The 26,734-nt window shown below is 32.2% G+C and overlaps 1 protein-coding gene across 1 annotated transcript in view; it reads left to right on the top strand.

The window, feature by feature from the left end:
* The window catches only part of LOC143225902 (guanylate cyclase 32E-like), a 42,815-nt gene that overhangs the window by 5,085 nt on the left and 10,996 nt on the right, over positions 1-26,734 (top strand). The window contains exons 4-14 of the mRNA XM_076456091.1: positions 4,879-5,036; positions 5,276-5,369; positions 5,648-5,717; positions 6,288-6,405; positions 11,650-11,826; positions 12,009-12,113; positions 18,197-18,268; positions 18,703-18,868; positions 19,417-19,566; positions 20,141-20,327; positions 23,104-23,244. Of these exons, the coding sequence (XP_076312206.1) occupies positions 4,879-5,036; positions 5,276-5,369; positions 5,648-5,717; positions 6,288-6,405; positions 11,650-11,826; positions 12,009-12,113; positions 18,197-18,268; positions 18,703-18,868; positions 19,417-19,566; positions 20,141-20,327; positions 23,104-23,244 (1,438 nt within the window). The remainder of the gene's footprint in view (positions 1-4,878; positions 5,037-5,275; positions 5,370-5,647; positions 5,718-6,287; positions 6,406-11,649; positions 11,827-12,008; positions 12,114-18,196; positions 18,269-18,702; positions 18,869-19,416; positions 19,567-20,140; positions 20,328-23,103; positions 23,245-26,734) is intronic.

The raw sequence follows: 26,734 nt of genomic DNA, 5'->3' as shown, positions 1-26,734 counted from the left end.
TTTGGTTGGGGTAGTATGGGTTTCTCTCACCAGCTGCACCTTTGAAATTGTAACCTGGATATTCAACGTCTACCTCCTCTTCTGATTTGCTGCTCTCTTCTGAGAATGGCTGCTTCTTCTCTGGCGGAGTGGGTACAGAGAGCTCAGGGCAGTGTGGCAGTAGGGCGATGGATGATGGAAGGTCCGGATACACGATAGCAGATGTATTCTTGCCAGCCCGACGTTTTGAAGGGTCCACCATGCAGAAGTAGCAATTTTTTGAATGATCAGTGGGTTCACGCCAAATTCTTGGAATAGCTAACTTTATGGCTCTCTTTTCCCCTCTGTACCATCCTGCAAAAGAGCAAAATAAAATTGTTATTATGAAGAATAAATTTATTTCATCCACAACTAATGTGTAAGAGGTTCATGCAAAATATTTTATGTGATATTTTTTCTATACTATTGGAAATTTAAGAAAATAAATTAAAAGATTTAAAATTGTAATAGGTCTAAAATTTGTATGATATAAAATCTTACTATTCAAGTAAGCAAAAATTGCCCGTCTTACTTTCTAGAGTTTTTTTGCAGTTCTCGCAGGTAAAATGAGGTGCCCAGGTTTGTCTTGATTCCCGACAGGCATGCCGAAATATGCCTTGTAGACTTCACACATTTTAGCAGATGCTGTCACAGAGTACTTTTTTGCTCTTGTCTTGATAAATTGACCACATACATAGCAGAATGCGTCTGGAGAATGCTTGCAGCTTCTTGATGCCATCTGTGATAAAATCAGATAGGTCTATGTGTTCACTTAGGCAGCTAGAACTAAACTGAAATGGTGAGTAGTAAGCCCCTGTATATATATTACTGTAGAAAGTTCTTGAAAATTATCGTAAGTTATACTACATTCTAGAAAATTCTTGTAAGTTTTACAACATTCTAGAAAGTTCTTGAAAATTCTTGTAAGTTCGAAAAAATTCTCTATCAGCTACTCAGCACTGAATCTATTTGAAATGTTCTGGAAAATAGGTAAATTTGAAAATTTCATTACCCAGGTCACAAAAGCAACGTTTGAAGGGAAAATAGCTCTTTTTTATTTACTTTAGACATAAGCAATTGGGAAATAACAATTTATGCCCAGGAACAAGAAAAAGTAACAATATTGTTACATAGTGTAATGTCACTCTTCCTAGTTATAGACAAGTATAATGAAGTATATTATTTTGTTTAACTTCCAACACTCGTTAAATTTTTTTTGTAATTTCAATTTTAAAGTCGCATCAAATAATTTTTGTATTAAAATCCAGATAATGATCTTAATAAAGTTTATAAGAATGGTATTCCAGGTTTTGTATTGTCATTGGAACTGGTTTCTCTTTTATGGTTATGCTTAATCTGATGACAATGAATAAGATACCAGTACTTTATACAGCAATTTGCCTTCTGAACATTTTTTACCAAGGATAGTGAAGCGAATCAAAAAACACATATCGTGAAAAAAATAATTTTTAAAATAAGTTGACCAGCTGAAAGGAACGTGTTTGAGAGTGTTTGCTATGGTTCTAATTCTCTGACCATCTTTTCTTGAGAACAGCTGTTTAATTCATGGTTTGACCAGAACTTACGAACATTTCTTAACTTTAAACTATTGACTGATCTTTAAATGTCATTAATGAACAATGACCCAAACATAGTTTCATGACGATGGTGTTTTATACCGCAAGGTTTTCTTTTGCAACCTTACGTTTTATTTTGCGGATAAGGTTTTGGTTTCATTATTCTTTCCTAAACAAGATTTTTTTTTCTTCTATCAATATCATTTTACCATTTATTTTTATACATGTCATGATATTCGGATTTAGATTATTTAATCATTATGTATACACATGAGGCTACCCGTGACGATACTGCATCATCGAATGGTTTGGGGTTTGCCTAGAACTAAAAATATAGGTAGTAAATGTCATTCGAGATGCTACAACTTGTATCTGTAGGGACATGCTACTGAATTGGAATATTCAAACAGAATGTGATTAACACAGATTACAAGGAATATAATAACTTGAGCTCAACTAAATTTCTAGGCCTTAAAATAGTGTGTATATATGTAAAACAATTGTCCCTCTACTGGAAAATCATTTTATTTTCGTTAATAAGTTTGGCTTATAATGAGTGCACTTAGAGATAATTTTCAGTAGAATTAATTCTTAATAAAACTTTATTACAGAAAATTGAGTTATTTTATTACAGTGACTAATATCAAAGAGAATTTCACAACGTACTGCACGCTACCTTGAAATTTTTAATTCGAACTACCACTGAAAATTCCTTATTGTAAGCGTTGGAAGAAGTATAATATCTCCGCACTAATTAGTAACATAACCTGTAACATGACATTATTATGAATCTAAGACTATTTATGTGAGAAGACCAATATACTTTTCTATAGATAGTTTGAATGTTTGTTTTTGAAATGTTTCTAAGGATTCTTAGATCTTTAGCATCGATGTTCAGGTTTGACAACATGTCGAATAGGTCACCATGTCTCACTTTGTCAAAGGCTTTAGAATAATCGATAAAACATAGATATAAATCCTTTTGTACTTCCAGTGATCTTTCCATGAGCATGTTTAGAGCGAAAATTGCATTTCTAGTGCCTTTATCGGTTATAAATCCAAACTGAATATCAGAAATCTCTGGTCTTATCTTATTCCTCATTTTAGACATGAGCACTCTTAAAAGAACCTTGGTAAGATGACTCATTAGACTAATTATCCTGTGCTGTTCAAAGTCAGTTGTTCTGGGCTTTTCGGCAATGCAATAAAGACTGATTTTTTAAAGTTTTCCGGTATTTCACCCGTGTCATAAATGGTGTTCAGTAGTTTTGTCACTTCCTGGATTCCCACTTGTTTTAGGGCTAATAAAAGTTCAATGGGTATGTCGTCTGGACCAGCTGCTTTGCCTTTATGTATCTTTTTCATTGCATGTTTCACTTCATCAGGCATAATTGGAAGGCCTTCTGTGTCTATTTCTATATGTGGGGTTGGGCTTCTGTTGTCGTTGTATAGTTCCCCAATATATTCTGACCATCTGTTAAGTATATCTTTTTTATCCATCAAGATTTCTCCATTCTTAGATTTTAAGCATCCTATTTTTGCTGATGGAGTCTTTCCTGTCACTTTACTAGTTTTCTTATGCATATATTTGCTGTCTTTTACCTTGTTATTTTCAATCTTTGTACACTGGGTGTTAATCCATTCTTCCTTGGCAACATTGCATTTTTTCTTCACAAGTCTTATCAATAGATAAGCTATTTGTCCTTAAAAACAAATTTAGAAACTAGAATAACATGTTATCATTATTTATTTAAGGCATCCATGGGTTCAATCCCACTATTCATTGGTAAAAGAGTAACCCAAGAGTTGGCGGTGGGTGGTGATGACTAGCTGCCTTCCCTCTAGTCTTACACTGCTAAATTACGGACGGCTAGCACAGATAGTCCTCGAGTAGCTTTGTACGAAATTCAAAACAAACAAATCCTTAGATTGCCATTCGAGCGCCTTAACCACCTGGCTATGCCGAGGTTTGAGTCTGTTTACAACTTTTAATATGTTATACAGAATACAATTTGAAGACCTAAAATTAAGGAGCAATAGTACGGTTTACTACTTCCTTTATTACTATTGCTATTCATAGATTATAAAATGTATTTTCTCGGTTTTTATCTGTATATTATTGTTTGTTCTTTCTGTATTATGATCGGAAAGAGGATTACCTGGAAAAGATATACAATAAATATGGAAATTGTTAAGATATCTGTTGTGTGAAGAAATGGAAATTATTAAATGCTAGAAATGGTTTCGGTTCGTTAAATGAAGTTAGAACTTTCTATAGATTATCTAGCGCTACAATATCAAGTTCACTCTGTTATTTCGCTCTTAATTGATTATATTTATCTTTCTTTTTTCTGAAATATAATAATTGTTTACATGTTCATTCTTGAATTTCGCGCAAAGCTGCCCGAGGACCACTTAAGCTAGCCGTTTTTAATTTAACTGTGATAGATTAGAGGGAAAGTAGCTAGTCACCACACACACAGCCAACTCTTAGGTTACTCTTTTATTAGCGAAAAGTGAGATTTAACGTGATATTATGACGCCCTTGCGGCTGAAATGACGAGTATGTTCTGTGACGGTGATTCAAACCTGTTATCACCAGGTCGCGAGTCACGCGTTATAACCAGGTAAAATACAATAATTTCGTGATGAGTTTTAGTTTGTGAAACAGTTGACCGGAAGATGAACTTCTCTGGATCCTTAGGCTTTAAAGTTATCGAAAAGGCTATATTAACAGTGCATTTGTTGTTCGTGATTTTAAATGAATTTAAAACAAAAAATCTAATATCATCCAAAATAGTTATTTAAATTTCGGATAGCCTAAATAAAAAAACAACACATTATTTAGAAAAATGCAAAGCATGAAGTAATTTAAATTTTAAAAAAATCTGGAGGATTTATTGAAGTTCATAAAAGCCTTAAAATGAGAATTACAAAATATACTAACCAATCAAACCTAAGGAATAGTTTGCAGTGAAATAATTGTTGTTTGTTGTTGTTTTGTTATCAAGCACAAAGCTACGCAGAGGGCTAACTGTGATCTGCTCACCACTGATTTCGAAAAGCGGTTTCTAGTGGTATAAGTCCCCTGACATTCCGCTCTGCCATGATTCACAAATACATCTAGCATATGAAGCAAGCTAAAATAAAAATAACAACATAGAAATGATAAGATACAGTGAAAATTTATTCTGATTTTCAAACATCTGAATCAAATATAAGCTATTTGTCCTTAAAAACAAATTTAGAAACTAGAATAATTTGTTATCATTATTTATTTAAGGCATCCATGGGTTCAGTGTTAGGATAGACGAAAATGGTGACGCAGAAGGAAACTTTGCTGTTCTATCTCTTCTTGATAATCCAAACTCTTCATGTGAGGAAACTAAGACAATGCAACCAGTTGGCAGGTTCACCTACCAGGAGGCGCAAGGACTTCCGGTATTTAAAGGAATTAGAAGATTTTAAATATATTTTTGAAAAGATCCAAGTCCGCCATGAAAGAATAATACATAGAAAGCAGCCGTTAGCAGTGAATTATTTTAAATATTTGATTAAATCATTGTTTAACGTGTAATAATTCACAAAGTGTAAAGTAATTATAATGCTTCTAACGTTGTTAACGGAAGGTTTACATAAGTTGAATTCATATTTATCTTATACAATTATTTACATTTAAGCTGCTGCTTTTAGAGAAACAGATTGATTGGATAGCTGGAGCACCACCTGCAGGAGAACCAAAGTGTGGTTTCAATGGCGAATTATGTGAACAAGGTGAGTACTTGTTTGCAGTTTAACAAGGGTTAAATATTTCAAGTAACAGATGCCTATGTAGAACAAACATGTTTAAAATAATATTTTTGGACTATTTATAAATATATATATCAATTGGTGTGCACAGCACAGACAGCCCATTATACAGTTTTACTTCTTAAGAAAAACAATCTAAAGATCATATCCAAACATCTAGTTAAAAAACAATAAACTAAATTCATCAATATTGAGTCAGTGCCTTACCCGTCTAAACAACACTAAATGTTTGTCTATTTCAGATTGGAAGATGATTCTTATTGGGCTAGTCACAGCTGCTCTGGTTGTTATTGCTGGAATATTTAGTATTAGGTATGTTCAGAGAAACAGTTGGACTAAGTTCTTGGTACGAACGCATTAAGAGTAACAATAAACGATTGAGAAAATTGTCCCAAATGTGTTTTCTTTTAGATTTTGTTTTCTAAACCGAATGAAATGTAGTTAATTTGCTCATAAACTATCATAGAATAAATCTCAATGAAAGTAGTGTTTGTATTAGCGTTCATGCATGAACTGACACTGAGTATTTTTTGCCAAAATATATTATAAATATATTACCTGGAGGTTACTGCTCAACATATTTGAAGTCCAAGATACAACATAATATATAATAGTCGGATGATATGGTTGTCAGGTAGGCCAATGTTCAGATAACTTTTAAAATACCTTCTAAGTTCTCAAACAACGAGCTAATGCTTTTCGAAACGATTTGAACGCAAACGTATAAACACATTCAAGACCAAACGTTTTAATGACAGCATGATTAAGTCTTGTTATATCTTATGGCCTGTGAAAACAGTCACGTTGCTCTTTTAGAAGTAAATGTTGATTTATTTAGTTAACACTTTATTAATTATAAATTATCTTTTACTCGTCTCCTAGACATTACAGATACGAACAAAAGATGGCGCGGATGCTGTGGAAAGTGGACATTAAAGACCTAATCCTGCTCAGAACCAGCTCAGACCTCACTCTTCAAAACTCACGCAACCAAATTAGCGTAAGACGAACGACTTGAACATCTTTCTTCTTGTTGTTATTACTGTTTTTCTTTTTGTTCTAGTTTTTTCTATATTTAAAGAAAAAACACTGCAAAGAAACCAACAAAATAACATCAACATCACAAGTCTATATTTAATATTCATTGATTTGTAAGAATATTCCAAAGGTCCATCTTATTTTGTTAATTATTACGAATAAATGCTTTACATGTTATGTAATCTTTGAAAGTGTATATTGAAAGGAATACTTTCAGCTAATTAGCGAAACAAGTTGGTTGGTTTGTTTTAAGCGCAAAATTATTCAGGAATTTTTAGTTTTAAGCTGTCAAACTCACTGCTGAGTAAATAAGGAAGCCATGGCTTATTGTATAACTAAAACCATGGAAGAACGTAAAGAGTGTTCTTTGTTTGTCTTCATCAAATGTATGTCAGGATAATTTCAGGAATGTATGCTTGTAACTATTTGATGTTTCTTTTTGAATTTTAAATCCCATTATTATTAGTGATGATTATTAAGTCAGAATTTGAATGACTCTAAAATCTAAATAGTTACGAAAGAACGTTTTTGTCAGCTTTTTATTTGTTAGCTGTTTGTTGTTCTTGTTTTTTAACGCAAAGATATACAACGAGCTACATGCGCTTTGCCACCACAGGAAATCGAACACCGGATTATAGCATTTTAACTCAGGACATTTACGTTGTATTTGTCAAAGTTATAACAAAATAGCTCAAAGTATCGAGGGTATAATATATCACTGAATATTTTCCCTTTTCTCAGCACTATATGCGTTATAAATGTGACAATTAATTCCACCAAAAATAGCGAGTAAGTAAACGGCGATTTCCCTTCTTCTCTAGTCAGCAGTTCTAAGTTAAGGTTTCTTCTAGAGTAGGAATATACATTATACAAATATTGTTGTATTTAACAAACAACAATTTATAAGTACGGCAATATTTTATAACGAAAACATACTATATACCTTGACAATGCATTGGGTTTTTTGCTTAAGTATTATGAAAACGTTGTTTGTTAATTTACTACTTTATGTTTTGCCGTGCAAGTTAAAACTGCCAACGAAAGTACAAAAAATTGAACAGTTAGTGTAAGTAATTGTGTTTAAAGTCTCAAATCTACTTTATTCCAAGTGTTTGCAGATTATAAACAATGAAAGTTATAATATTGCAAATAATTTGTTTTTGAATCTCGCGCAAAGCTATCTGTGCTAGCCGTTCCTAACTTAGTAATGTAAGAGTAGAGGGAAAGGCTAATCATCATCACCATCAACCGCCAACTCTTGGGCGACACTTTTACCAACGAATAGTGGAACTAACCGTCATCTTCACGACTGAAAATACGAGCATGTTTGGTGTGACGGGGATTCGAACTCGCAACCCTGAGATTACGAGTTGAGAGCTCTAACCACCTGGCCATGCTGAGCCTCTTTTAAAGAGAAAGAGCAGTTTATTATACAGGATAGTCGCAAGTTTTGTAATGCTGTCTGTTGTAAAATGTTTACATTAAAAGAAGAAGCCATCGTTTGAACTATAGGTCCAGTAAATACAAACATCTGTATGAGTTATTAATATTGATGAACCAAAAACAACTACACTGAACAAATAAATCGTTATATAGACATCAACTAAAAAGAATCAAGTACTTAGCTAGAACTTTCTCTCTCTTAAAGAAAAACGATCCAGAAACCAAAATACCTGCCCTTTCTCGTTCAAGTCATTATTTGTTATTCGTACGAACTTTGAAAGGGAAATAAAACGTATATCGATCTTTCTAGATTTACTTTTACAAGTGTTAACCTACTGTTTATTAATAAAAATATGGCCAGGTGGTTAAGGCACTCGACTTATAATCCGAGAGTCGCGGGTTCGAATCCCCGTCACACCAAACATGCTCGGCCTTTCAACCGTGAAGGCGTTATAATGTGACGGTCAATCCCATTATTCGTTAGTAAGAAGAGTAGCCCCAGAGTTGGCGGTGGGTAGTGATGACTACCTGCCTCCCCTCTAGTCTTATACTGCTTAATTAGGGAGGGCTAGCGCTGGTAGCCCTTGAGTAGCTTTGTGCGAAATCCAAAACAAACAAACAAAAATATACATGATACCTTTTAGATTTTATCAGCTTTTGTCGGTTTAAAATCTTACGTGTTTAGGTTTTATCTGTTTAGTCTCTTATACGCAGTAAAAGAAGTGAACAATTTATTTCAAATGAAAATTAGAAAATGAAAAACAAAACATAAACTATTACTTACCGAAAACTTGCGAATACCGTTGATATCATGTAACAATGTTTTGTTGATCTTCTTAAGTATGTCTAAAAATGCTACATTTCTTGTATATTTCCAAAGACAACGTCGGTATTTGATGGCTTATTCATTTTTAAGTTACTACCTTTGTATAAGGAAGCACTAATAGTGTTACTGATGTAGTTTAAACAGCGCATAAATTACAGTAAATATAAACTGAGGATTTAACATTAAACAAGGAAAAAAATAGTTAAAATCTCAGACCCACTTCTCTTAACACGTATTTACAATTGTTTGATTCATAACTTTTTTTTTTTACATTTAAAGCCCATGGTTCTACAGTATTCTCGCATACTAATAATTTGCAAATGAAAATGACAACAACAACAAAATATGTCATTCAAAAATGATATATAAAGAAGGAAATGACTTAACATAAAATGCCGAAACGTGTTTTATAAATTTGTGTTCTCGTCTGAATCTAGATCTGGGAAGATCAGATTCAATCCAGATCTCTCCCTTTCTCCTTTACTATTATTATTTCAAACGTCCCATCATAAATTCTCGAAAATTAGCACTCAAAAATGATTTTATTGTTTCTTTATCCCTATTACCTTCTTCAGGGACATGTTCGTGAATTTTAAACCTATAATGTTTCGTGTTATTACCACTTCACTTGTTTGATCGACTTTAGTCCGCGGGCAGTTTGTCTGCAACGTCACTTTTCAATAGATAACATTACCAGAGGCGTAATTAACGTAAATGTTCTAACAGTACACTTGTAATACACTAGTTAATGTCGTAAGAGCTGGATAAAATTGACTGATACTATACCCTGGATATGTATTTTATTGGACTTGTGATTGGAGTGCTCATAAATATCTGGATTATTTGTAGGATTATGGGCTTAAAATATTACTTGTTAATATTGACGAGGATTTTTATATTCTCTGAGGAAATCTATAAATGTGTTTTATTTGTTTATTTTATCGTGTTATTTTATGTATTTGTGAATACTGTTTCTTGTGGTTTTGGTAAATCTACGTAAGATATACTAATTGATTGCACATTTTCTTGAGTTGTGTTTGAGGCTGTGACTTTATCTGTTTTCTTGGCTCAATGTTTCTTCAGTATGTGATGTGTTGCTTCTGCATATGATAGTGATGATCTAAGCTGCGTATATGTTATTATGGGTTTAGATATTAGTGTCAGTATCAATGGTGTTTTTCTGGTTTATTATGTGCATTTATTTCCACGTGTATTCGTTTCAGTAGGTTTAGAACTGTTTTGTATGTTATAAATTCTCGTTCTGACGTTGTTATAAATTGTTGAGTTGCAGTTACATTACTTAGGGTTTTGATGTTGTTTAAAGCAGTTGTATATATGGTGATCTGCACCAAAGCCAACACATCGTGGAGAGGTTTACATACTAACATACCCATAAAGTTGCCAGTTCTAGCACTGGGATACAACTACGACGGATGTTTTAAGCTATTCTACCTGGAATATCTGATACAGAGAATAACACCATTAGATATTATACTCTGGATATCCTGTGATTCGTGTGTGAGAACTTCATCATGTTTGTTGATTTTGGGTTTTAGTTGAAGTTATACGTTTCTCTGTGTGTATGTGTGTGAAATGTTTCGCGCATCTCACTGTTTGGTATGGTTTGAATTTCGCACAAAGCTACTCGAAGGCTATCTGTGCTAGCCATCTCTAACTTAACAGAAATAGACTAGAGGGAAAGCAACTAGTTATCGCCATTCACCGCCAACTCTTGGACTATTCTTTTATTAACGAATAGTGGGATTGACTGTCACATTATATTGCTCCAACAGTTGGAAGGGCGAGCATATACATGCCCTGAACTCTGCGACTCTCAGATTGTGAGTTGAGTACCCCAATCACCAGGATATGTGAATCCGTCTATTGCATGTTCAGACCGTAAAACCGAGGGTTAATATTGGATCCTGTAATAGTTAGAATTACGCATTTCTCTCTACAGATGGCCCTTGTGTAGTTTTTTTTTTTTTTTTTTCAGAAATATTAACACAAATGACCTCCTTTCGTTCAGCGGTAAGTTTGAAACTTATAACGCAAAGAAAATGGATTCCGTACGTACGATAGCCATTGCGTAGATATCCCAAGGAATAGTTTTGTAGATTTAAAAATATATATATATCTAATTTGAGAGAAACGTTTAATGGAAAATTACTTATTTCAATTAATTGTTTAAATAAAACATTCAGATAATTTTAAAGATTATCAAATTTTGTTTCTACGTACGTTAGTTTTCGATTTAGAAATTATTATGAAACTTACTTAGGTAGTTTTGACATCTGTCTTGTGGGTTTTGCCATCAGCTTCTTTATTATACTTTAACTGGTAGAATTATAAATAGACTTGAACTTTTAAGTAGTCAATATTTGTAAAGAAACTTTAGCATCTCGGCTGCAGCACTTGATTTTATCAACCACAATAACTAGCTATAAATATATTGTCTCAGTATATAATGAGGAAATAAAACGGAAGTAAATTGCTTAAATCGCTGTTAAAACAGTATCATATTGGCTTGAGTTGTGAATGTCATTGGTAATAAGAAATATATAAGCTTCTGTTCTTATCAAAATTACCCTGCTGGTACAGCGGTAAGTCAACAGATTTACAACGCAGAAATAAGGATGCGATTCCCCTCAGTGAACACAGCAAATAGCTCGATGTGGTTTGCTATAAAAACACACACTTTATCATAAACAACTCAACCATTTTTAAAACTGTACTAACATGACTTGTTTAGATAATAGCTTATCAGCAATTACTGTATTCAGAGAATATTTATTAATATTCGACAGTGTAGTAGACTCTTAAGATACAATTCATTAAGTTTGCTGCGAAGTAAAAGATTTCAAACAATTTGCTATGTCACCCGTTTCAATATACGATGCGATGCTGAAAAACTTTAAACTTTTACATCAATTTCAGATGCAAGTGTATGACGTAAGCAGGTTAGGAAACTTAGTGGACTCCGGAAGAGAGAATTCTCTTTCCCAACGACTAGATTCTAGGGTTGGTTTCTACAAAGGCAACGTTGTATTCATCAAATACATAAACAAACGTAGTGTCGATCTTACAAGGAGTCTTTGTAAGGAGTTAATTAACGTGAGTTTGTTTCAACACAAACCCTGTTTGTACTTGTTTACATTTAACTATTTTTGTTTCTGGTTTTCCATTAAAAGATAATAAATAAATAATTTTAAAGTAGTAAAAGGGTACTATAAAGATTTCAACTTACACATTTAAAGTTTGTCTGGAGAGGGTAGTAATTTTAATTCATCTTTCAGATTCGTGAGATGAGACATGAAAATATTAATCCAGTAATTGGCGCATGCGTAGACCCTCCAAACGTTTGTGTCTTGACTTTATTCTGTGCAAGAGGTAGCCTGGAGGTGAGAATGATAATTGTATGTTTACTTGTTTGAATCGTTATATTAATGATGTTTCTAGTAATAGTTATAGTCCGTTTGTATTATGTGTTATCGATTTGTTTTACTAAAATACTTATAGGGAAAAACGTTTTACACAAATCCTGTTTGGACACAAAAAATGTTTTTAAAAAACAGTCATTACATGTCTTATGCAATCAGTACTATTACGATTATTTTAATGCGATGACAATATTAATAGTCAATATATTAGGTTGAGGCATAATTCGTGAGCGTTTTTAAATAATTTCATTCAAGCATTACATGCAAGACTATGCAATACTTCAATGCATGAACACATTACACCCAAAACATTTATTATGATACTTTATTTCATGTAATACCTAGGTATATAGTATGCATTGTTGTAAACGAAATTGCAAGAAATTAAATGCGAAAAGCAGATGGTGTCGAAAACGCTCGATTTTGTCCACTTGACATTCCATTTAATGAGCTGAAAATGAAAGCAAAAATTAAAGACATATGAAAATCAAACACACCATCTATTAGAGCAAAAAATTATCTACCAAATGACATGAAATATTTTGCGAAAGCGTTTCATTTATGAATATAATTTTTAACTTGAAAAACCGCTCACGAATTATTCCTCAACCCAATATGTTTGGTTTCTGACTACCTTTTCATGGTGAAAAAAGTATTAATGTAAAGCATCAATATCAGAGAATATCATGATGCTAGATATATGAACAAAATTTGTGTTCTATAATGAACATAACCAGTTCAATTTTCCGCTATTAAGTAAGAGCGTGGAAACTTAAAATAAAGCCTTTCTTTTAAAATATTTACAATATTGCTGCTTTTAAGTTACAGCTTTTTTCAATATAGTCCGCATTTTTTACTCGTATACGATGATCGTGTTTGAAAAAAATGAACGGCCTGGCATGGATAGGTGGTTACGGTGCTCGACTCGTATTCTGAGGGTCGCAGACTCCGATTTCCGTCACACAAAACATGCTCGCCCTTTCAGCCTTGGAGGCGTTATAATGTGTCGGTCAATCCCACTATTCGTTGGTAAAAGAGTAGCTTAAGGGTTGACGATGGGTGGCGATGACTAGCTGCTTTCCCTTTAGGCTGCTAAATTAGAGACGACCAGCGTAGATAGTTATTGTGTAGCTTTGCGCGAAATTCAAAAATAAACAGAAAATGCAATCACTAATAATTAGGGAGTAGTTTGACAACAAGGTACAAAGGTAGTTTAAATGGTAGGCTAAGTTGTTATTATTGTAATATTAGAAACGTAAGAAACAAAAGATTGCACATTTCAAAAGGCTAATTCTGAAGAGATGAAACAAAAATTATTTCCTGTAAATGTGCAACTGAATTAATTTGAAATAATGATCATATGTGGACAAATATTAAATATAATTTTTTTTTTAATATTCAGGTAGGATTGTTCTTTATACACAGTATATACTGGATAAAGGTGAAAAATCAGGTTGGCTCATAAAGGGTACAAAGGATAAAGTTTTAAAAAGCATTGTAGATATAAGAAGTTTAAATTGACTGCAGTTAAAGGAAATTTGGATCGTTATAGAAGTTCAATGGAGTTGGTCAAACGGGAAGTTAAGAAATCAGAAAGTATATGAAAAAAAGCTTGATAAAAATGTAAAGATTGAAATAATGTTATTTTCAAATACATTAATAGTAAGCAAAATGTTAAGATAAAAGTAGGGCCTTTGAATGATAATAAAAGAAACCTAATATATGATGGTTATTGTATGGCTAGATTATCAAATTTAGCTTTTCTTCAGTTTTTACTATCGGACATTTAAGCAATATTCTTCAACCTGAACAGCCGGTAGTGGAAAAGAAAGGTTGAACAAGATAATTATTTCTAAACTTGTTAAAGAAACATTGAAAAGTTAAAATAATAATAGTCTCCTGGGCCAAATTATATCTAACCACGGGTTTTTTTTAAGAAGTTAAAGATTGGATATGTGAACTATTGCTACTATTGAACAGGAGCTGCCAGAAGAGTAGAAGTTCACTAATATTACTCTGTTTTTTTAAAGGGAGGCGAGTAATTATAAGCCTATTAATCTTATATCAGTAGTGAAAAGAGTTTTGAATTTCTAATAAAACATGCTTGCAAAAATAGTTAACAAAGTTTAAAATTTTGTTGAATAGTCAGAACGGTTCCTCTAGAGGAAAATTTTGCCTTACTAATATTTTTAACAACTTTGAAAACATTACTGCTTGCGTAGATTGGGGCTACGAATCTGGAAGTGGTGTATCTAGTTTTTCTGGAAACAGTCGACAAAGTTTTGCATGAAAAGCTTCTTGAAAGTTATCTCTGTAAGTATGGGGCATAGATTCACTCATTGGATAGGAAACTGGGTAGATGGAAGGACTCTGAAAGTTGTTACAAATAGAGTTTAGTCAAACAGGATTAATGTCATAAGTGGGGTATCTCAGATTTTCGACCTTTTCTCTTCTTGAACTACATCAATAACACAGGTGAAGAAATAACTAATAGGTTATTTCAATTTGCTGATGATATTAAACAGTGATGTCGAGAAAAACCCACTTGTGGAGAAATATATATGCAAAAACGGCTCGTTTGGGTTGAGAAAATATTTTACGTAGAATATTTTCTCAACCCAAACGAGCCGTTTTTGTATATTTATAATGATATTAAAGTTTCGACTGTTACTGACTCTGAGAAGGATGTTACAGCTTTAAAGCGAATTTGGATTATTTAGTGATTTGGACGAATAAATGGCAGATGTCTTCAAATTATAATAAAAGAAAAGTGGTGCATGTTGGTTAGCACAATTCGAATTATGACTATAATTTTGATGTGAGTAATCTTCACAATGTTATGGAAGAGAAAGATCTTGGTGTGATCAGTCTCTAAACAATGTAATATTGCTGGTGGTTTTATGTTGTATCTGCAAAAATACCGAATAAAAGTCTAAAGGGGTCATAATGTCATTGTATAGGTCATTGGTTAGAGTATTATACTCAGTCTTAGGCTCCTTGCTTTTTAAAGGACATTGAATAATTGGAAAGAGTTCAGAGGAGGGCTGAAAAGATAATATCTGTGGTGGAAAGTTGTCGTATAAGAATTGATTAAAATCTCAGAATTTTTTTTATTGGAAAAAGAACAATTAGAAGAGATCTGATCGAGGTGTTTAAGATTGTTAAGAGAACTGATTGTGTTGATGTATCACTTTTTCATACTTAATAGTGAGAATTGTAAAACTACTGGACACAAGTATAAATTTTGGCAGGAAAGGAGTCATCTTCAATTAAGATGGTTTTATTTTTTTAATATGGTGGGTGACCTTTGAAACTGGTTTTCTTCAGATATGATAAATGCAGTTAATTTAAAGAGTTTAAAGAAAAGCTTGATAAATATTTGAAATATAAGGACTGGCTTTTAGTTGTTTAATTCAGTAGATACGACTGCTAAATGAACCAAAAATCTCTCGTTGTCCTTTAATGTTATAGTATTTTCATAAGGCTTCAAAAATATATATCATCTAAGAGCTTTTGGAGAGCTTTGCTTTTTTTTTCTTTTTCTTGATATTTCCAGAAACACACACTCACACACACATACTTAATTCATAACACTATTTTGTGTATGTGTTATTTTTGTGGAAAGCATTCCTAAAATCTGTACTAGATTGAAACTAGAAAGTTATTTAGGATAAAACAATAAACAAATGACGAAGTTTTAACTTGAGCGGCTTTTCTGATTTTATCATTTTTCTTTGCTTCTTTTTTCAAACTGCATAAAAATTGCATAAATCATTATCCTAATAAACCTATCATTATTATCTTTGTTCTGTTTCAGTATTTAAGTAATTTGTGTATTTACCGTTATGAATCAGAAAGTAAATATAACACAAAATCTTACTCATTCTAATACATACAAACAAATTAAATATATGCTTATTCCATAATGACAATATAGTGAATTTCAGTTAAATATTTTTTCTATTTTTGTCCTCTGTTAAAATCATCTTAAACTGACATTAAAGAACCAGCGAGTATTCAAAGTGTTAGTAAATTTTCACGTTTTTTGTACTTTACAGTTATGAAGACGAAAAACAACATATGAAACAAAGCCTTCAAATAATTTAATTTTATACAGTTTTAAAATGTTGATATTTTTGAAATTAATCGTTAACAGTTAATATCTGAACTTTCTTTCGAACAAGAAACACTTATATGGAAGAACGATTTTAAATAATTTTCCATTTTTATGTTTTATCAGGAAATACAATAGTTTAAAACTAACGAAAATATTTCAAGAATTACTATTATTTTTAGACATGATTCAAATTGTTTACTCTGCAAATAAATACTTTTTATTAATATATTTTCAAAGCAAAGTAAAGGTGAAGAACATTTAATGTTTGTTGTTAAGTACAAAGCTATACGCAATGGGTTATCTGGGCTGTGCTCACCATGATTATCAAAATCTTTAAACTTACCGTTGTATCGGTGGTGGTTAACATTTAATAAGGAAGTAATTTCTAGAAAATCGTCGTTGTCAGTAAGACTGTTGACTGATGCGGACTTTCCAACTTCAGGAAGTCATTAATACCTTCTAATGTGGTCACTTTACTCACTGCTTTGAAGATAACATCCTAGAAAGCAAACAAACACATTAAAACCTCTATGTTTACATTTCATTCTCTGTCACTCTCACGTTTTTACCTTATTTACTACCTAACACTAATGATCGTTTCGCTGACATCTCTTTCCAATCAGACGGGTATCCATACGTATTTTACTTTACTTTATGTTATTGCTGGTTCCTTAACTTCTCGCTTCACATAGAAATGAATATATTTCGCTTTCCCGTAAAATGAAATAAAACACCTGCATAAACTATTACGTTAGACTGTAACTTATCTAGATTTTAACTCTACAATTTTGCTACAGCATGTATTTTACAGGTAAATGTTTTGAATAAATTGAACCCTGACTTACAAAAACGCATGTAAGAAGTGTAATTGCATTATTGATAACGAGAGATTAGCTCTGAGAAATATCAATCAGAGGCGATTTACGTGAGCTAATAGTTGAACAGGAGAATATAGGCATTTGTTTGTTGCGAGTCCCAATTAGAGACGATACATTTTCCTGTTAACTGAGCAATTTTAAAAGATTCCAAACCGTATAAGTTATTTTGATAGACTTAAACGCAGAGTTCAGCAAACGTACTTGACACTTCCATAGTAACGTTCTAGATTCCATATTAATACTTATATCACTACTTATATTCATTCTCCTTTTAATCTTCAAAAGTAAAAATTCAAGTAAACATGTTGGTCGTGTTAACATTTTAGATACAATTTTCCAAGTAATTAATGGATAATTAAGAAATAAGGAAAATAGAAAAATATATATATTCAGATAGATTACCTAACACTATTTCTGTTGAGAAACGAATTTCAATGTTATCAAATTAAGAACTTCATTACATTAAAAGCAAGTTGTTCTGAACTAGCATCTGCGTTTCTAATATGTTGGTTTTTTTCGTTTTTTTAATTGGATAAAAGTTGCTTAACTGTCACTCACATTGGAATTCAAACATGGACTGGCGGTTACCATATTGGATTAGGAATAAGAAGTTCTCAAACTTAGACTTTCGTACTTTCAGTTAGATGTATTATAAAAGTAAAATCTAATTTCTCTATTCGGTTAAGAGTAATCGCTTTAACATGTGTCTCCAGCATGGCAGTTTAACTCTGTGTGCATGTAGATGTCGCTCAGGTGAAGAAAGATTTTCAGCGTGATGAAAAAGAAAATTTCTTTGAAGGATTTCTCTCGAAAATTAACCCTTTTTCTTCTTTACTATACAAAATTGTAATTTAGGTTTATCTAAGATTATTCGATTTCATGCTCGGTTTCTCTTACAAATCATTCATTTATTTTAACTCTAAAATAAAAATCATCTGGGGTAGATTTATGTGACTTACACATTATATAACGTATCTGTATTTCAGTTTCAACAAGTATTACAACTATTTTATGTTTCTTTGTTGTTGTTTTTTTCATACTATCTAAAGGACGTTTTAAAGAATGAAGACCTAGACCTCGATAACATGTTCATAGCTTCTCTAGTGGCAGACCTGATTAAGGTAAAATAATTCTGTTGTGTCATAAATATTTCTAATGACACTTATTATTCTTGGTTCTCAAGATGTGTCTTGGCATTTGTATATTGTAACATCATTTATCAACACCACTTGTATGTGCTATTTAAATAAATCTTTAGAATATTAGGCATTTCGGTGATAGTTTCATCACGTCAGACCTTAATATCATAGTAAAATTGAACAACAAATAAACCTCTTATATTTTAAGAAACGAGTTATTGATAAAAATTAGTTATTATTGAAATTTATTCTATAGTTGCTTGAGATATTCATAGTGATAAACATACTAACATTTTTATGGATGTGTAAAAATATAGTAGTGTCATGCATCACACTACAAGTGTAACATGTACTTGTAGTGTTAATACCTTCTAAGGTAACTCATCTAATCGTGAAATAAAAATTGTTTTCTGTAGGGCATGATTTATCTTCACGAAACCGATGTCGTTTCCCATGGAAAGTTAAAATCCTCAAACTGTCTCGTGGATAGTAGATGGGTTCTTCAGATAGCAGACTATGGACTACATGAGCTAAAACAAGGACAAGAAATTCCCTTTGGAAAGGATTTAAAATACCAGAGAGGTACGTCTTACAACACTCTTACGTCAGATTATGTGATTTACTGTTAAAAAGGAAAGAATTTTCATCATTACAACTATATAAAACACGCATAGGTTAACCTTAGAGGTATCGATAGGATTTTCATGGATTCCACCTGCTTTTGAAACCGTGTCCAAACTATTTATAAGTCCATGACTTAGTTGATTATAGAGTTACTAGTGACTTATGAATCACTCATCAAATTAAACAAAAAGATCATTTATGTTGAAATTAATCCAGTTAATTACTATTGAGTTACCTTTACCTTTTACCTAAACAAGATAAGTGATTTTACCCAAAATTTCACTCAATTCTTTACACTGAGTGTTATAACAGAGAACAACAGAAAATTGCTGAAAACGATGCAATACGGATCTCCATCTGTAGAAAATGGTATGAAATCGAGTTAGTAATTTAAGAATTAATATTAGTCATATAGAGTTTATTTTCAATATGCTTTATAATGTTGGTAACTATTTCTTTCACTCTTAGCGTTTTGTAATACTACCTTTAATAATCTCTTGTAATAGGGTTACTATGGAGATCACCGGAACTGCTCAGGATGATGAACCCTCCACCCAGAGGAACCCAAAAAGGAGATGTGTACTCATTCGCTATCATTCTTTACGAAATTATTGGTCGGAAGGGACCATGGGGACCTGAAGCTCCGCCCGGCAAATGTACGTGTAATATCGTATCAACTCATATTGCATTTTGAAGGTCCCGTTTGTATTTCACTATGCTATATGCATAAGAACATTAATTTTATTTTGAGTTACAATTTCAGTTGAATTACATTACCTTATGAAGAACGGTAAGATTGATTTAATTTTCAATTTTAAATGTATTTCTTACCGTTAGTTTAAGATTACGTTCATAAATATCTTATGGTGAAGAGAAAACTAAAGTTGGCACGTATGAAAACAACAACTATAGATTGTCGTGTAATCCTTTATGTCTATTCACTTTAATTTACATTAATATGTCAATCCATGAACAACCGAATGATAAAATGGTCCAAAAGAAGGTATTGCAACTTACCAATGAACATTTTAACATAATTCCCTCAGAAATAAATTTGCTTGGGTTTGATGATTTTTTGGTAAAACAGGCATAAATATTTTAATTTATGAAATCCCACTTTTGATGTCGTTTATTTCCTGTTAGAAATTGGTTATTACGTTTTTTACTTGTTTCATTTTTTCAAATATTAAACACATTAGCTGAATTAAAATACTAACATTTTTTTATCAGTTATCATCGAAAGAGTTATGAATCCTCATCATTACGGCGTTCATATTTACCGTCCCCCTATCGACGAACTTACAGGATGCAATGACTATATATTGAGATGTATGCAGGAATGCTGGGACGAGGACCCAGATGCAAGACCAGATTTCCGATTGATAAACCAAAAACTGAGAGACATGCAGACTGGACTGTGAGTTTCACGTTTTGCATTTATTAGCTTATACGCATATAAATTTATGTTGAAACCTTTAAAATTATTTACCTTTTACCTATACTCTGGGGCCCGGCATGGCCAGGTGGGTTAAGGCGTTCGACTCGTAATCTGAGGGTCGCGGGTTCGAATCCACGTCGCACCAACACGGTTGCCCTTTCAGCCGTGGGGTCGTTATAAGTTACGATCAATCCCACTATTCGTTGGTAAAAGAGTAGCTCAAGAGTTGGCAATGAGTGGTGGTGACTAGCTACCTTCCCTCTAATCTTAACCTACTAAATTGTCTAACGCAGATAGCCCTCGAGTAGTTTTGAGCGAAATTCAAAAACAAACATATATTATGGTATGTTATCGTTTTTTATTGTTGTTGTTTCTTTACCAATATGACTCTCTAGTTATGTATGGTAAAATACTTATAGTTTATTTAGTGTTTCAATCTTGACATAGTGTCTGTTGTTGTTTTTTTAAATAGCACATTAAGCTATAAAAATTAAAACAGATTTCTCTTATTTGTTATGAAAATTTATAAGTGAATTAATCATATTCCTTCAGTTTTCTCTTGTTTATTTGTTTTTTTCTCTTTCGCAATATATTTTGAACTATAGGTGAGACTGTCAAAATTTATAGTTATTTCTTTTATATCTTCCCCGTTACACCAAACATGCCCGCCTTTTCAGCCGTGGGGACGATATATTGTACGGTCAATCCCACTATTCGTTGGTAAAAAGTAGTCCAAGAGTTTACATTGGGTGGTGTTGACTAGCTTCCTTCCCTCTAGCCTTACACTGCTAAATTAGGGACGGTTAGTGCAGATAACCCTTGTGTAGCTTTGCGCGAAATTCAAAAACAAAAAACAAAACTATTAGTTGTTAATAAAAGTAAATTACAGTTCTAAAATTTCCAGAAATATAAACTGCAAGAAGATATTTTATAAAGATTTTGAAAACAGTGATTTGGATATTATTATTTAATTCATCAATCAGTTTTAAATTCTGTTATAGGATTAGTAATTTATGCGAAACCTGTGTTACTAGAAGAATATTATAACATAAAGAAATCTGCACCTTTCAAAGTCATTGAACTTTTGTTCGATGAGAGAATTTATGTGTTTCATAAAGACATTTCACATGAACTGTACAATTTCAATGTGTCTTACAGACACTTCACATGAGCTGTATAGAGTTTCAGTGTTTTACACAGATACAACACATGAGCTGTACAATTTCAGTGTTTCATATGAGCTGTATTTTGAACATATACTCTGCTTCTTTGTTTACAGTTTAAGTGACCTGTGTCTATGTAAATTTGAAGAAACTAAGTTTATATATTATTGCAATAAACATTAAGAAATCAGTAAATAAAAATCAAGTACTTCCGTTTTTATTCAAATCATATAAACACCATATAATGACTTTTTGTTTGTTTGTAATTAAGAGAAACGCTTTCTGTGGTTTATGTCTATAAACATATTTATATTTCGTTTCTAGCGATGAATGCATGTCATATACGCAAAATTGATAATGTCTATATACAAATTTAAATTTGATGAATACATACCAATTAATAAATATTATGTTTATATACACATTTCTAATGATAAACTTATAATATTAGTTTATGACCACCTTACTACACGTATTTAGGTTAAACCTCTATAGATGAATCCACATGTTAATTCATGACACATTTTTCACTAAACCCGCCTTATCTGTAAGTAGGGCGTTTATTTACTTTGCGCTGAATATCAGGCTCACAGATTTGGAATCTTGAGCTATTGAGTTTCTTTGTATCACTGGTTCTATTGTTTAGTGGCTTCGTACATCATGAGCTATTTTATACAAGTACTATTGATTACGTTATATTTCTTAGAAAAACATCTTTTATTAAGGGTATGATCTGCCCTGCTATTTACTTACCTGTGTATTTTTATCATGGATTGTGCTTTATAAAACCTCACCTTATTTTATTTAAAATGTGTTTATAACTATAATATATAAAAGTGAATACAAAATATCATAGTCATAGTTAGTTTCCACTTGTCTGTTAAAATTTTTAAAAATATTTCTTGGATTAAAAATAGAAACACAAAGTTCACACTTTTACGATTACCTTGTCTCTAAACATATTTCTGTCTAAGAATATATTTATTTATCAATTATAAAAGTAAAACGAAACGTGATCATGGTATTAAGTTTACGTATTTTTAAATTAAGAATACCGTTACTTAATAAAGTAAGAAAGGAAAGCATTATTCGCTCTTTCGGTTTTAATTTATTTTTCGTTCCCGTTACGAAGATCTGTATGTATTTATATATGTACATGTTATTTTTATACTTGATTGTCGTTTTAAGCAAGAAATTTTAAACTCTTAGTCAAGTGAATTTTCGGTCCAACATGGTCAGGTGGTTAAGGCACTCGACCCGTAATCCGCGGGTCGCGGGTATGAATCCCACTCACACCAAACATGCGCGACCTTTCAGCCGTGGAGGCGTTATAATGTGACAGTCAATCCCACTATGCGTTGGTAAAAGAGTAGCCCAAGAGTTGGCAGTGAGTGGTGCTGACTAGCTGCCTTCCCGCTATTCTTACCCTGCAAAATTAGGAAGGGCTATCTGCGATAGCCCTCGTGTAGCTTTGCGCGAAATTAACCAAGACAAAAAACAAGTGTTTTTATGTTAGCTCATATGATGCTCCATTAGTAAAGCGATGCTAAACATATTATTCGTCTAATTCTTATTTCTACCTTTCTCTTTAGTAAAAACAACATTTTTGACAATATGATTGCAATTATGGAGAAATACGCCTACAATCTAGAGGGTCTTGTTCAAGAAAGAACAAATCAGCTGATGGAAGAGAAAAAAAAGACTGAAAATTTACTTCTGAGAATGCTACCAAAGTGAGTATTGGTGGAAATGAATAACGGATACAAAACGGAAAGACTGATAATTACTAATAGTCCAAGAGCGATCTATTTATGAACTTTCCACAAGAGTTCTTCTAAAATGATGAGATTATAAAGTATTGACGTATATTGAATTCCACTTGTTTTTTTCTTGGATATTTTATCCTCGTAAAATATGAGTAAATTTGTTTTAACAAAATAAAAAGTCACAAGTTAATATGTTTCTTAATAATGGCAGACACTACTTTTATGTCTCGTATGTGATAATTTTTTATTAATTTGTTTTTGGAAATGCGATTTATGCAGAAGATTTAGAATCTATTTCCAATCTCTGATTTTTTTAGAGAATCAACTTCTACGAATATTTATTAGAGAAAACTTAGTACAGGATTTGTGCGTTACTAACAGATTACTATTGTGCGTTACTAACTTACTTCATTACTTTAAAAAATATAATTATTTTTTTTACAGTTTAATTGTTGCTACTTTTTCTTAGAGATTAATTTCTTTTTATTCAAGTTTTCATAACTTTTCGTCTTATAATATGCAGTTACACTATCTCTTATTGTTTTTTTACAAGATTACGTAGACAAATAATTTAAACAACTGCTAACACTGACAAATCACATACAGGAAAAAGAGAGTTAAAAAAACATATCCTTTTTACAAAGTCTTTCTTTGTTCGACAAATTTCTCAACTATAGGAAATCCTAAGAATATTTTTTCCTTTTCTATTCAAGTCCTTATTTAATCGAATAATGCAAGAGAAGAGCATTTAATACATGTAAAAAAATAGTAATCGAATGTCCAAATTAAAAATATCTGACTTATTAGAATATAAAATAAAAAAAAAGCATAAAAAAAAATGTTTTTCGTTTTTTTACTCTTTCCTAACTCGTAATTTAATGCTTGTTTTTTGTCTTACGTATAAAATCACAAAACTTTTTAAGAAGTCTTCGTAAAATAAAATATATATATATAATTTTTCCTTTATAACTTTTATAAAATTAATTTATTTTGGTTATAAGAAGTAAATCAAGGTATTGTAGACCATTTTAAAACATTGTAGTAAAGTTGTTTTTTCAAAATCACGGTGTACAGAATCTTGTGATATGTACTGAGTTATATAGAATATTGTTGTAATAGTAGTTATTTTCTCTATGTTCTCAACCTTTACATTCTGTCGAATATTATATACACTTTTTTCTTCAAAATTTACATCATATAGGACATTGTTTTATAGCTTATGACCACAATTTCTAAAAAAACTTGAAGTTATATCCTCAATCTATAAGTTCTAAAGAGCTCTGTTTTATGTATTACGTAACAGATTTACTATTATATGTTAATGTTAATATCGATTTTTTGTTTTAATTAAATGTTATACTGTTAAGTAGGCCCAGCATGGCCAGATGTTTAGGGCACTATACTCGTAATCTGAGGGTCGCGGGTCGAATCCCTGTCACACCAAACATGCTCGCCATTTCAGCCGTGGGGCGTCATAATGTGATGGTAAGTCCCACTATTAGTTGATAAAAGAGTAGCCCAATATTTGGTGGTAGATGGTGATAACTAGCTGCCTTCCCTCTAGTCTTACACTGCTAAATTAGGGACGATTAGCGCAGATAGTTTTCATGTAGCTTTGCGCAAAATAAAAGATAAACCAACAATAACGTTAAATGTGTAGTGCGAGATTCACATCTATACCCTGTGTTTGTAGATGATTCTCGAATGTAAGAATCAACAATGAAAGATGTGAGTATGTAAACACTAATGATTGTCGGTATTGTTGCCAGCTCCCATTGGGAGAACCTCGTACAATGATTATAAAATGTATCTATCGCAACAAGTAGAGAAGCCATATATTATTGTTGGGTTGCTACTGTTAGTACACTATAAACTTCTGCAACTTTAATTGTGATATCTGCTTATAAATCGGGAAATTGCAAATATTTGAACAGAAACTTTTGTGAATTTTAAAACATTTCTAACTGTATAACTGTAGTGAATTAAGTTCGGATGTTAGTATTTCTTTGAAGACATCACATATTTTCGTCGGTTGTTGTTTTGTTTTTGTTGTTTGTAATTAAGCAAACAGCTACACAAAGAGCTATCTGTGCTCTGTCCACCATGGGTATCGAAACCCAGTTTATAGCTTTTTATTTCTGCAGACATACTGCTGTGGCACTGGAAAGCATCTTCATCGGTGAAAAAATCACGTGTACTCAATGTAGAGCTAGCAATCTTCCCATTAAGATAAATGTACCAGTATCAACACAGAATTAATTCGCTCATCACGAACCGTTGATAAAATAATTCAGTTCTAGACCAGAGAGAAAACTCAGTATTGTTTGTGAGTTTATAATACCTTTGTATATAAACCATTATTTTAATACCTGTTACTATAAGTTGTATAATTGCTTGTATATTAAAATATATTTGTGTTAAGAAAGAAAATTATGTATCGTCTTGTTGGCAAATATAATAAATCTGTTTGTTTGCTTTTAAATTTTTGCACAAAGCTACTCGAGAGCTATCTGTTCTAGCCGTCCATAATTTAGTAGTGTAAGACTAGAGGGAAGGCAGCTTGTCATCACCATCCACCGCCAGCTCTTGGGCTACTCTTTTACCAACGAATAGTGGGATTGACCGTCACATTATAACGCCTCACGGCTGAAAGGGCAAGCATGTTTGGCGCGAAGGGGATGCGAACCCGCGACCCTCAAATTACGAGTCGCACGCCTTAACACGCATGACCATGCCAGGCCTCTAATAAATCTGATACATATCAAAATTCATTTGACTTCTAAATCAAAATTAAAATTTCAGGCTATTTCAAATTCTAGTATGTAACATAATAAATTGGAGGCTCGTCCGAGATAAATTATAATCCATAACATAATAAATTGGGCATTCATCCGAGATCTGAATCTGGGACAAAATTCGATCTAAATTCAAATTCGAATTTTAAGTCAATTTATATTTATCAATGCCGACAAAATTTGATCATGTCTGATTAACAAACAACTAGAAAGATGCAACAAAAATGAATCGCTCGAAATTAGCGAAGTATTCGAATTAGAGGTAAAAAAAAATCAATGATAAAAATGAAATAAAACGCCTATTATTGAAATACTACTCTGTGATAATTTGTTGTCTGAGAAAGCATTAGGGGACTGCTCTGGTGTCTCTGCTATCTAATCAGAGTTGAGTGGTAAAGATAAGTTAGAAATACAGCTAATTCTCAAACAATTTGAACTTGAACGATGTCATATCGAATTTGAAAGAGAAGGTAAAATCTCGTGATCAAACAAGCCAATATCAAAGTCGAGAAAGAAATTAGGCTGAAAGAAATGAAAATTAGACTCAATTCCGATCGACCACAACAAAAAGACAACTTTGAACTCAATCGATGTTTCAAGTACCTCTATTTAATGCAAATAAAGTTGACAGATACTTCCAACATTTTGCGAAGGTTGCCAAA

This window comes from Tachypleus tridentatus, chromosome 9, assembly GCF_004210375.1.
Source record: "Tachypleus tridentatus isolate NWPU-2018 chromosome 9, ASM421037v1, whole genome shotgun sequence".
Classification (NCBI taxonomy): Eukaryota; Metazoa; Arthropoda; class Merostomata; order Xiphosura; family Limulidae; genus Tachypleus; species Tachypleus tridentatus.
This window is presented reverse-complemented; position numbering and strand designations above follow the sequence as displayed.